Source organism: Podarcis melisellensis (assembly GCF_964234715.1).
Source record: "Podarcis melisellensis genome assembly, chromosome: 1".
Lineage (NCBI taxonomy): Eukaryota > Metazoa > Chordata > Lepidosauria > Squamata > Lacertidae > Podarcis > Podarcis melisellensis.
The window spans coordinates 38,358,132-38,372,011 of NC_138528.1; the positions used below are offsets into that span (position 1 = coordinate 38,358,132).

At 40.7% G+C, this 13,880-nt stretch overlaps 1 protein-coding gene across 5 annotated transcripts in view; it reads right to left on the reverse strand.

Annotated features, from left to right (window-relative positions):
- The window catches only part of DPH6 (diphthamine biosynthesis 6), a 239,935-nt gene that overhangs the window by 177,188 nt on the left and 48,867 nt on the right, over positions 1-13,880 (reverse strand). For all 5 annotated transcript variants that reach the window (XM_081886627.1, XM_081886628.1, XM_081886629.1 and 2 more), the window contains exon 4: positions 11,267-11,340. In XM_081886627.1, the coding sequence (XP_081742753.1) occupies positions 11,267-11,340 (74 nt within the window). The remainder of the gene's footprint in view (positions 1-11,266; positions 11,341-13,880) is intronic.

A 13,880-nucleotide genomic window follows, 5' to 3' on the forward strand; every position in this document is an offset into this window, starting at 1 on the left:
TGCACCAACTACTGGTGCTGAAGAAACTGAAATTGACCAATTCTATGAAGACTTACAACACCTTATTGAAGTGACACCAAAGAAGGATGTTCTTCTCATCATAGGGGATTGGAATACTAAAGTAGGGAGTCAAGAGATAAAAGGAACAACTGGCAAGTTTGGCCTTGGAGATCAAAACGAAGCAGGGCAAAGGCTAATAGAGTTCTGTCAAGAGAACAAGCTGGTCATCACAAACACGCTTTTCCAACAACACAAGAGACGACTCTACACATGGACATCACCAGATGGGCAGCATCGAAATCAGATTGATTATATTCTCTGCAGCCAAAGATGGAGAAGCTCTATACAGTCAGCAAAAACAAGACCTGGAGCTGACTGTGGCTCAGATCATCAGCTTCTTATAGCAAAATTCAAGCTTAAACTGAAGAAAGTAGGAAAAACCACTGGGCCAGTAAGATACAATCTAAGTCAAATCCCTTATGAATACACAGTGGAAGTGAGGAACAGGTTTAAGGATTTAGATTTGGTGGACAGAGTGCCTGAAGAACTATGGATGGAGGCTCGTAACATTATACAGGAGGCAGCAACGAAAACCATCCCAATGAAAAGGAAATGCAAGAAAGCAAAGTGGCTGTCCAATGAGGCCTTACAAATAGCGGGGGAGAGAAGGCAAGCAAAATGCGAGGGAGATGGTGAAAGATACAGGAAATTGAATGCAGATTTCCAAAGAATAGCAAGGAGAGACAAGAAGACTTTCTTAAACGAGCAATGCAAAGAAATAGAGGAAAGCAATAGAATGGGAAGAACCAGAGATCTGTTCAAGAAAATTGGAGATATGAAAGGAACATTCCATACAAAGATTTCCATAATAAAGGACAAAAGTGGAAAGGACCTAACAGAAGCAGAAGACATCAAGAAGAGGTGGCAAGAATACACAGAGGAACTGTACCAGAAAGAAATGGATGTCTCGTATACCCCAGATAGTGTGGTTGCTGACCTTGAGCCAGACATCCTGGAGAGTGAAGTCAAATGGGCCTTAGAAAGCACTGCTAATAACAAGGCCAGTGGAAGTGATGATATTCCAGCTGAACTATTTAAAATTTTAAAAGATGATGCTGTTAAGGTGCTACACTCAATATGCCAGCAAGTTTGGAAAACTCAGCAGTGGCCAGAAGATTGGAGAAGATCAGTCTACATCCCAATCCCAAAGAAGGGCAGTGCCAAAGAATGCTCCAACTACCGCACAATTGCACTCATTTCACACGCTAGCAAGGTTATGTTTAAAATTCTACAAGGAAGGCTCAAGCAGTATGTGGACCGAGAACTCCCAGAAGTGCAAGCTGGATTTAGAAGAGGCAGAGGAACCAGAGACCAAATTGCAAACATGCGCTGGATTATGGAGAAAGCTAGAGAGTTCCAGAAAGACATCTACTTCTGCTTCATTGACTATGCAAAAGCCTTTGACTGTGTCGACCACAGCAAACTATGGCAAGTTCTTAAAGAAATGGGAGTGCCAGATCACCTCATCTGTCTCCTGAGAAATCTCTATGTGGGACAAGAAGCTACAGTTAGAACTGGATATGGAACAACTGATTGGTTCAAAATTGGGAAAGGAGTACGACAAGGCTGTATTTTGTCTCCCTGCTTATTTAACTTATATGCAGAATTAATCATGCGAAAGGCTGGTCTGGATGAATCCCTAGCCGGAATTAAGATTGCCGGAAGAAATATCAACAACCTCAGATACGCAGATGACACAACTTTGATGGCAGAAAGTGAAGAGGAATTAAAGAACCTTTTAATGAGGGTGAAAGAGGAGAGCGCAAAATATGGTCTGAAGCTCAACATCAAGAAAACGAAGATCATGGCCACTTGTCCCATCACCTCCTGGCAAATAGAAGGGGAAGAAATGGAGGTAGTGAGAGATTTTACTTTCTTGGGCTCAATGATCACTGCAGATGGTGACAGCAGCCACGAAATTAAAAGACGTCTGCTTCTTGGGAGAAGGGCAATGACAGGCCTAGACAGCATCTTGAGAAGTAGAGACATCACCTTGCCAACAAAGGTTCGCATAGTTAAAGCTATGGTTTTCCCAGTAGTGATGTATGGAAGTGAGAGCTGGACCATCAAGAAGGCTGATCGCCGAAGAATTGATGCTTTTGAATTATGGTGCTGGAGGAGACTCTTGAGAGTCCCATGGACTGCAAGAAGATCAAACCTCTCCATACTGAAGGAAATCAACCCTGAGTGCTCACTGGAAGGACAGATTGTGAAGCTGAGGCTCCAGTACTTTGGCCATCTCATGAGAAGAGAAGACTCCCTGGAGAAGACCCTGATGTTGGGAAAGATGGAGGGCACAAGGAGAAGGGGGCGACAGAGGATGAGATGGTTGGATAGTGTTTTCGAGGTTACCAGCATGAGCTTGTCCAAACTGCGGGAGGCAGTGGAGGACAGAGGTGCCAGGCGTTCTCTGGTCCATGGGGTCACGAAGAGTCGGACACGACTAAACGACTAAACAACAACAACAACAGTCCATCCACTTACTTATCCATGGGACTAAAGGAGAAAGATGTCAAGTGGTTTTATGGAAAATAGAGGGTGATACCTAATTAAGTCACAGAAGAGAGCCACTGAAATCAATGGACAAAAGTGTTTGAAGTCCACTGATTTCAGAAGATTTACGCTGAGGAGAACACTGTATATCACCCATACAAGGGCATCTGGCCATATCATTTTGAATTTTAAATATGGAAACACAACATGAAATTTGGGGTCATTATTGCTCTTCAATTTTTTAGCTATTTCGGCTTTCAAAGTGGATTTGCTTTGGATCTACAGGGACACATTCACTTGCAAAATCCTCATTCTGTTTTAGTTCTCAGGGGAAAAAGCATAACTGCTGCTCTTTGCCCTTTCCTTAAATGGGACCTCCCATAGCCTCTTTTCAGAAGATACTGGCTTTTATTCTATTTAGCCATGAAGCTCATTTTGTGACCTTCGACTACTCATTATCTCTCAGCCTAACCTGCCTCATAGGGTTGTGATGAGGGTAAAATGGAAGGGAAAGAATGTGAGTACTTGGAAGTCAGGTATGAATGAGTAGGGCTACTTTCGGTGCCTCTCAAAAACTGCAGAAGGAAACTGCTCATCAACTGCCTACTCCATGAACACCTATTGACACACAATTTGTTTTCCTGTGGATAACTCTGAAACAGCAAATGTGCCCTGGCAGACAGTTTCCTAACAAATCAGAGGGTCCAAAAAAAGTTATATAGTCACGAAACCAATTTCTTGCTTTTTTAAAAGGGGGAAATAAGATAAAGTCAGCATACCCCTTAAGGACTGTCTACGCCAAAAATCTATTAATTATAATTCACCTGAATGAAGCCAATTTTCCAAGTAATAAAGTCAACATTTATAATTTAGCCCTATATGTACTCAAAATATCACTGGAATACTAAATACCACTTGGGATCCCTGTACTAAGCAATATTTATTCAGCTTAACTGATACACATATTTAGACAATTCACGCCAAAGCGCCGCAGGAAAGGATGGGCTTAGGTTCCTGAAGCCTGTATTGTTAGAGACAAGGATTTATATAAAATAGGGAAAATGCAATGCTCTTATCTTCTCTTTGTCTAGTAGGATGCATTCTTCTCAAGGTTGGCTTTTTATTTTACACATTGTAAATGTGCGACAACACCCATACAATTATATATTTAGAAGCATACAAAAAAAATTTAAATGAATTGAAGAGACGTAAAGCAAACCCTTCCCAGTTAAGCAGCCAGGCTCACATATAATGCACCGCTAGATCTTGATAAAGAACAATTTTGTGAACAGTCTGCAGCACAATAGGCTAAGAAATAGCCCTAAAAAAATCCCTGCCTTGAAAATGTGGAGGGGGAAATAGAGATTTTAGAATTACAGACATGTTAAATGCACTCTAACAGGTCTCAAGTCCTTTAAAACTCCTCATAATTAAACACTGTATTTATGAAAAGTGATATGGAAACCGATCATAAATTTAATAATGCTGTTTCAATAGCCTGGGTCTAGATTTTGCCTTCTGCAAACAGAAGGGTGGCTGCCACTCATGGAAGCCTTTGAATCTAGAAGAAATCCCACTTGTGGAATGGGAGAGGATACAATTTTTGTCAATTCTTCCTTCCACCTGGAAATTCGCTCCAGGGGATTAGGAGACCTCTGGGAACAGTATGCGAGGGGGACTGAGTCCTACGGGTGAACGGACAACTGGCAAGAATCGCCTTCCTCACTTTTGGCTTCACTGAGGTCCAGCGCCGAGGGCCTTCTGGCGGTTCCCTCACTGCGAGAAGCCAAGTTACAGGGAACCAGGCAGAGGGCCTTCTCGGTAGTGGCACCTGCCCTGTGGAACGCCCTCCCACCAGATGTCAAAGGCAACAACAACTACCAGACTTTTAGAAGACATCTGAAGGCAGCCCTGCTTAGGGAAGCTTTTAATGTTTGATGTATTACAGTATTTTAATATTTTTTTGTAGCCACCCAGAGTGGCTGGGGAAGCCCGGCCAGATAGGCGAGGTATAAATAAATTATTATTATTATTATTATTATTATTATTATTATTATTATTATTATTATCAAAACACCTAGGAGATTCTACCACCAGTGCAGGGAAAGCCAGGATCCAACCAATATAATTTTATAATGAGCTAACACACAGCTGAGCCCTGCTAACACATTTCCCTTAAAGAATCAAGGTGCAGGAAATTGCCAATATCAAATACATTGAACCTAATAGCTATACCAACCAGTGGTATGTTCTGTTTCTCAGGTTCCAATTTCCTATATGTGCTTCTCTTTACTATTGTAGGTATTCAACATATTTCAAGCAGACCTTATTTCAATAAACAAAATTTTAAAACCCTACTTTTTGGGATTTTAAAATGGAATTCAATGTTCTATCTTAAAATGACAAATCATGAGCAAGAACTTAATTATCTAGTAAACAAGCACATTTTTAAACAAGGGATACATAGACATTTCTGAATAAAAGTAATGTTAGTTGAAACACTAGACGCACACACAACATACATCTCCCTTCTATAGACACTGAACTAATAAACAAGAACATAGGTTTTTAGTGTTATTACCGTGAATAGCCCTATTGACTTAAACAGGATTACTCACTCTAGTGAAGTTAATAGTGTAAGATTATGAAGTATGAAGATGGAGAAGTGTGTTCCGTTTTCTAGCAAAAATAATATAAAATAGCATGAAGTCTAGCATAAAGTGAATTTTGTTATAAAATAAATTGGAAAGCTTTAATGGTTCTGCCGTCTAGTAAAATTGGAACTTCCTTTATTATGTATTTTATTCATTCATTTATTTATTTTTAAGTGGAAACATGGGCTGGGATCCAAAGACTTACCTTTGGAATACTCAGCAATTTCAATACACCTGGTGTTTTTTTTATTTTTAAGTTTTCTCCCCATTTAACCAGCAGTTCCCTGAACCATGTTGCATACAATTTTGAAACTTCTCCCAATTCAATTCACCATGCAGCACAGAAGATGCTGTTAGGAAAACTTTAGTATGAAACTTTACTGGGTTCACTGAAGTGGTTGTGTTTTGGTCAATGATTTAAGTCAAGTTACTGGCTTCCATATTTTATTTCATTTTATTTCATACAGAGAGCAAGCGAGAGAGAGAGAGAGAGAGAGAGAGAGAGAGAGAGAGAGAGAGAGAGAGCGAGCAGTTTATATCCTGTGCTGTGACTAGGCAGCCCCTAACAAGCAACACAGCATCCAATCCATAATTACAATTTCGGAACATCTCTCCACAGCTATTTCCTCTCATAAGAAGTACAGTGGTACCTCAGGTTACATACGCTTCAGGTTACATACGCTTCAGGTTACAGACTCCGCTAACCCAGAAATAGTGCTTCAGGTTAAGAACTTTACTTCAGGATGAGAACAGAAATCGGGCTCCGTGCCACAGCAGCAGCAGGAGGCCCCATTAGCTAAAGTGGTGCTTCAGGTTAAGAACAGTTTCAGGTTAAGTACGGACCTCCGGAACGAATTAAGTACTTAACCCGAGGTACCACTGTAGTAGTGATCACCAGTTTGAATGTAGTGATCACCAGTTAGACCAATTCCTGGAAGTTAAGGCTATCAATACCTACCAACTGCTATAGCCATGCTCCACCTCTGCTCATAGCTGTCAACTTTTCCCTTTTCTTGCAAGGAATCCTATTTGGAATAAGGGAATTTCCCTTTAAAAAAGGGAACCGTTGACAGCTATGCCTCTGCTGTCAGAGGTAGCATGACCCTGACTACTGCTAGTTGCCAGCCACGAGTGCAGAGAATGCTGTTGTGCTCAGATTCTTATTACATGCTTTCTATAAGTTGCCTAGTTGCCACTATGAAAACAGGATGCTGGGCTAGATGGGCCATTGGCAGATCCAGCAGACTCTTCTTGTGTTCTTATGCACAGTTTAAAAGACAACCAAATGGCCAGAATCATTCCCTAAAAGCATTCCTTAAAAATATGTCCTTACTTGCCTTTGAAAAATCAACATGGAGCTTGCCTGATGAGTCTCTAGCGAGATACTTCTATAGCCCTAAACTGCCTTTGTCTGAAGCATCTGAAACACTACATTGTCTCACGTGAACCTACCATCAATTTTGTCGTCTTCCAAGTGCCTGCCATTCTGAAATAGGGGGATGGCTACTGAAGACAGCCTTTTCCGTGGTGGCACCCGAATTTTGGACATGTTTGACTGGTGCCAACTTTGTTCTATTTCACATGCCAGGTGAAATCCATCCTATTCTCCTGAGCTTTATGTAGTATTTCAGCTGTCTTTTCTACTTTCATTTGCTGGTTCTGCTATTTGATACCGCAGGTGGGTTTTTACAACTGCATTTTATTGTGTACTTTTTAATATAGGTATGTATAAGCTATTTCTGAGGCAACTTTACAAAAAGTTTAAACATTTCCAGAAATAAACAGCTAGTGCTGGTGTGGCCATTGAAAAGGTCCTGTCTATTTGTAAAATGGTTATGCAATTATGTATCTCACACTTCCTACAGTAACTACAACCAAAATATTTCAAACTGTGAAATGTTTTCAGAAGCTTAAGACAGCTTGAAGAAAATGTTCCACCAACAAATTCTTCTTCTGCATCAGTAAAAGGAAGAAACGGCGATTGCACTTCCAGCAACATCTGCTACTATACGAAGTAGAAATAAGACCAGCTGAATTGAATGGAACTCACATTTGTGTAAGTGAATGTGTGAATTTGTACATTTTCTCCCGTAAGAGGCCACAGGAGCTACCATCACATTACTAAACTAAAATCAAGCTTAATTACAACAAACCGTATGTACAAACTACTAATTGACAATATAACCATCAAACAGGTTAAATCGGGACTAAGACATGAAAACCTAAGAACCACGCCCCTTGTAAACCTACCAAGTCTATCCTACATACCAGTGGTATACCCAATTGGTGGTCCACAGACCTCAGGGGGTCTAATACCCCCTGGGGTACCCACCCTGGGGTCTAATACACATACCCATCAACTGCCTGGAACATCCAATTTTGGATGGCCATGCTCTCTTGTGAGAGCACAGCGTCCCAGAACACGTGAGATTGTGGCCAGACACGCCTCTCACATGAGATTGTGGTGCCTTAAAAAAAGTGGTTTTGGACACTGTGCACTCCCACAGGTCACGTGACTCATGCAACAGCGCAGCCTAGAAGACGTGCCTCTTGGTTTTGCGCTGGGACATGTTGGAGGGTACGGTGGTGCCATTCACAGTACTAAAACTACCACTGATGTATCAACATTTTCAAAAAGCAGGGGGTCCATGGCTTGGCTTTTGAACAACAGGGGTTCCACAGTACTTAGCTAATTGGGAACAACTGCTATATACCTTGGAGGAATTCCACTGAACTCGGTGGCCTTAGTTCTTAGTAGAAACGCATAGGACTACACTGTAAAGGGATGGCTAGTGAGGTTTACTCACTAGATCAGGCACTCCCAAACTCAGACCTCCAGCTGTTTTGGGACTACGATTCCCATCATCCCTGACCAATGGTCCTGTTAGCTAGGGATGATGGGAGTTGTAGTCCCAAAACATCTGGAGGGCCGAGTTTGGGGATGCCTGCACTAGATGCTAGAAGCCTAGTCCTGAGATCTTTGTAACTGAAGATGCCCATACAGATATCTTGGGCCTAAGTTCTATTTATTGAAGTGGAGAGAGCAAATTCATACACAGAAATGAATGTGTATGCAAACTGGCATTGTTCATTGAAATGAACGTGGGAGCTTCCCTTGTCGGGAGACGCCATTTTGCAGCTCATCTCAGGTGCTGCAACTTATTTTCCCTTCTATTTGTTATTGATCGCTTTTCAGTTTCAAATAAATTTATTTTCATGAACTCTCTCACACACACCCCTTAACGTTGGCTGTTTGGGCATGGTTCTATTTTCTCTTGATTTATGTTCTTTCTGGTATTCCCGCTTTCCCTAATTTTAAATCCCTTGGTTTTGCTTTTTGCTGCTATTCCACAGATCCTGCTCTTGTTCCTTTCTACTGAACTTGCCTTCTCTAGACACCTTCACACACAAGTAGCATACGAAAGGGCTTCTCCCACTTGTTCTCTCATATTCTTTCCTACCACCCTTACATAGACTGCACACATCATGGCTTCTCTTGTTTCTTGGTTTGGAGAGAAACAAATCGTGTGTAGCACTAACCTGGGGCCATGCTTCATTTCATTTCATTCCAGCACAGCAAAGTAAGGAAGGGTGGACCCAATCCGAGCAGTGTGCATGAAGCAAACCTAGCTTATCATGACGTGTGAACCACCGCTAACCCTTCTTCAGTCTTCTAATCTGGTACAAGGAGTGTCATTACCACTTTTGGTTTTCCTAATCATATGTATACAATTCAAAAACTTGCCCTTTACTGTCTCTTGCAACTAACAAAATATCAAGCGAAGTCTTTGTTCTATTTTGCCTTGAGTATTGCATTTAATTGGTCATACCATTCCCTACCTTTCTTTATTAAGTTTTCATAGAGGACGGCGCTGCTTGCTGAATTTTTCTCGCCTATTCTGTGATCATATTTATGCTGTGTCTCTATCCCCACTGGCTTCTAAATTTTTATCATCTTTAGTTAAATTTATTTTCTTAACATCCAAAAATCTGCATAATGCAGTTCCTTTTATTCTTCTCTTTTTTCAGTCCATATTCCTTAGACAGTGCAGAAACCATTTCCCTCCTGAACACTGCTCAATACATTTTAGGCATTTAATATGCCTGAAACTTTAAGTCAGGGTTCTGACACCAGAGGTCTTCAGACGTTGGGCTACAACTTCTGCAATCCCTGAATATTGACCATATTAGCTGGGACTAAGGGGAGATGGAGTCCAAAAACATGATGAAGGTTAGTGGTCCTCCATTCCTGCTATAAACAGTACTTAATTTTTAAACAACAATAAGTACCATCACAGGTTAAAGAAGCAATTCCATGTTTCCACGCTCATTTCTTCACACATTACAACAGGAGTGAAAACCTGCACTTGTAGGAGGGCATCTAGATGTCCATAGGTGAACCTTATGCCAAAATTGCCGCTGTCCAGGCATAGACTGCAATAGCCTACAATGGTTCTCACCTTCCTCTTCACTCAAATGGAAGCAGATGGACAGAATATAAATATAAGCTACAGAAAGGTGAAGTGTGGGCCACAAAAAAATGGATGCACCTCTAAAGGAGATATTTTAAGAAGAGCCCATTCTAATTTGACAGCAGCATCTTACAGGCATAGAGGGAAAAAACAAAAATAATACAAATTCCAACTACATCCTAGGTACAATCCTTTACAAGCAAAGTGTACATTAAAAGCATGCACTGCAGTATTTCCCCAATAAGAGGAATGATATTTGTACAATCAGACCTTTCATCCTCAAGCAGACCATTTTTACCCGAGTCTCAAAAACATCCCACTGACTCCAAGCAAAGTAGCCAATGGGAAAAGCAATACAAATACGCAAGCCAACAAAAAGATAAGTACACAAAGAAAGAAACACAATCTTCAGTTTGTGAAGTATGTACAAATAGCATGTTGCAATTCATGTTCTATTTTACACAATCCTTTTAAATATATATATATATTTGCTATTCTGTTTTATCATATCATTAATGCATTATATGTTACAGTCAGACTAATAATAATAATAATAATAATAATAATAATAATAATAATATAATAATAATAATAATAATAATAATAATAATACTAACATAACTTATTCCTCGAATTTAACTGACTCTTATAAACCTTAATTTTAACTTCCCTTCTACTCTTTGGTTTTTGACTATGTTTTCTTATTCTACTAAATTAGTTTCATATGTTACACTGTCTCACTTTGTCACATCTATTGCTGAGTATTATTTTTTTCAGTCTGTTACACTTGTTTTCTTGTTATAATATTTCTGCATATATTCCTCTTTTAAATCCTCTTTAAGTCCTCTTTTAAATTCTGACCATCTTTATTTCTTAATCTATTTGTCATGCTGGCAAGTTCTATATATTCTAATATTTTAAGGTGCCATTCTTCTCTTGATGGTACTACATCAGTTCTCTACTTTTGTGCTACTAGCTGTAGTCACATACATCCATAGATTAGTTTGATTTGATTGAATTTCTATTGTTACTATTCCCAGAAGGAAAGCTTCTGGGTTTTTAGGAAACATTCTTTTAAACACTTTCTTAAATTTGTTATAAACCATCTCCCATAATTCTTTTATTATTCTACAAGACCTACCATGAGTGATAAAATGTGCCAATTGTTTCTTTACATTTCCAGCATAGGTCACTTTTAGTTCTAAACGTTTTAGCTAGTTTACTTGGCGTCAAGTGGGCCATTATTAAACAGTTCTCTTTCAATGCATAATTAGCAGTGAATTTTAAATTCATTTTCCACAAATGTTCCCACAGGTTTGGATCAATATTATGATCCACATCTGGTGCCCATTTGATCATAGATGATTTCACAAATTCTTCTTTAGTTTCCCAATCTAATAACATCCTATACATTTTAGATAAATTTTTAACTCTAGATCTTAATATTTCTTTTTCAAAATTCTGATGGTTTTTCTGGAATCCTAACTTGATTTAAGTGCACATTTTTTATTAAAAGCAGCAATAGCTTAAAGGTGCTTTTATGACTTGCTTACCATGCATTGTAACACAGAGAGTAATTTTACTTACACGTCTTCTACACGGACCCGTTGGTAGTCTGAAAGAATGGCCCCTACAGAAACACCTTCCACACCCTCCTTATCCTGAAATGGAAGAGATACACATAAAAACCAGTAAAAATAAGTTAATGAAGTATTCAATAACATGGATTGTATTGACTTTCACTCAGCCTTAGGTATGAAAAGGGAAAAACATGACAACTGAAGTCCATAATCAGAGACACAACTCTGCCCACCTACCCTGCCAACATGCAAATGATGCCCAGATCAAAGCTATAAGTCACAAAAATGTTGGCCTTTGCAATCATTGGGAGCTACTGATATCCACAACAGTGCTGCAGCTAGATGAATTTCTGCTATCTACTTTTCTAAACATCTTACTCCAGTCTTCTTTAATTAGCACCATCTCCAGTTTTATTTCTGGGCCCAGTTCAAAGTGCTGGTTAGGGCTGGGTGACATATCACCGAAAACAAGTTTGAAGTCCATATTGTGATACCCGTTTCATAATTTTTGACCTGGCAGTATATTGCGAATCATGATTTATGTGTGTGCTATGCAAAAATCACACTGTGGGGAAAACCGTGAAGCCAGCCAAAGCTTCTCTTGATTCCTGCAGCCCCTGTTAACTCTGCCAGCTCAGCTCTCCCCACCTCCTGCAAGAGGTAGCAAATCACAAGAGTAGGCAGTGGCAAAAATGACAATATAGGAAAAACCATGAAGCCAGCCACTACTTCTACATAGCTGCATTCTTATTTCAGACTTCGTGATATATCAGTATATCTTGATGATTAGCTGGTGATATATCACGATGTTAAAAACCAGATATCACTCAGCCCTAGTGATGGTCCCATGGACTGCTAGAAGAACAAACGTATCCATTCTTAAGGAAATCAGCCCTGAGTGCTCACTGGAAGGACAGATCGTGAAGCTGAGGCTCCAATACTTTGGCCACCTCATGAGAAGAGAAGACTCCCTGGAAAAGACCCTGATGTTGGGAAAGATGGAGGGCACAAGGAGAAGGGGACGACAGCGGACGAGATGGTTGGATAGTGTTCTCGAAGCTACCAGCATGAGTTTGACCAAGCTGCGGGAGGCAGTGGAAGACAGAAGTGCCTGGCGTGCTCTGGTCCATGGGGTCACGAAGAGTCGGACACAACTAAACGACTAAACAACAACAAATACCCGAAGGTCTTGGGGTGGGTTATTATTATTATTAGAATTTATATACTGCCCTATACCCGGAGGTCTTGGGGTGTTTCACAAAATAAAATCAAAATATAAAACCACAAAATATATAATCAAAATAAAAACAACAACCCAATAACCCCCGCCCCCAAAACCCCACATTTTATAAGGGCATGGGAGGTCAATCAAATGTACCACGATGCCAGTGCTATCAAGCCTATCAAGCCTCAAAAGTACTGACAACATGGATAGCAAGTGAAAACCAAGTCCACAAAAGTGTAGGCTATTAGTAGTAGTAGTAGTAGTAGTAGTAGTAGTACCCCGGCTGACAGGACTGCCCCAGCCACTCAGGGCAGCTTCCAACAGAATATAAACACACAATGTGACATCAGATATTAAAAACTTCCCTATACAGGGCTGTCTTCAGATGTCTTCTAAAAGTCATAAAGCTGTCTATTTCCTTGACATCTGATGGGAGAGTTTTCCACAGGGTTCCACTACCTTAACGAGGGATAGCTCAGTCAGTAGAACATGAGGCTCTTAATTCAGGGCTTTGGGTGTTGGGCAAAAGATTCCTGCATTGCAGAGGGCTGGACTAGATGATCCTCATGGTCCCTTCTAACTGTATGGTTCTTGCTTACATACATACTGAGAAGGCCCTCTGCCTGGTTCCCTGTAACTTCACTTCTCGCAGTGAGGGAACCACCAGAAGGCCCTCAGAGCTGGACCTCAGTGTCCAGGCTGAACGATGGGAGTGGAGACGCTCCTTCAGGTATACAGTGCTGCCCCGCAAGACGAACGCCTCGCAAGACGAAAAACCCGCTAGACGAAAGGGTTTTCCGTTTTGGAGGCGCTTCGTAAAACGAATTCCCCTATGGGGTTGCTTCGCAAGACGAAAAAAATCTTGCATCCCCCTGCGGGTTTTTTTCGCTTTTTTCTTCCTTTTTTTAAGCCACTAAGCCGCTTATCAGCTGTTCCGCTGATAAGCCGCTTAACAGCTGATCGCTGGAAGCCGCTTGACAGCTGTAGCGCTAATCCGCTAAACTGTCAATGGGCTTGCTTCGCAAGACGAAAAAACCGCTATACGAAGAGCCTCACGGAACGGATTAATTTCGTCTTGCGAGGCACCACTGTACAGGGATAAGGCCGTTTAGGGCTTTAAAGGTCAGCACCAACACTTTGAATTGTGCTCAGAAACGTACTGGGAGCCAATGCAGGTCTTTCAGGAGTGGTGTTATATGGTCCTGGCAGCCATTCCCAGTCAGCAGTCTAGCTGCTGCATTCTGGGTTAGTTGTAGTTTCTGTGTCACCTTCAAAGATAGTCCCACATAGAACACATTAAAGTAGTCTAAGCGGGAGATAACCAGAGTATACTTAATTGGTCACAAGAGTCTATTCTTTTTTCTGCAGCAGGATAACATGCCTTCCTCGCTGAAAA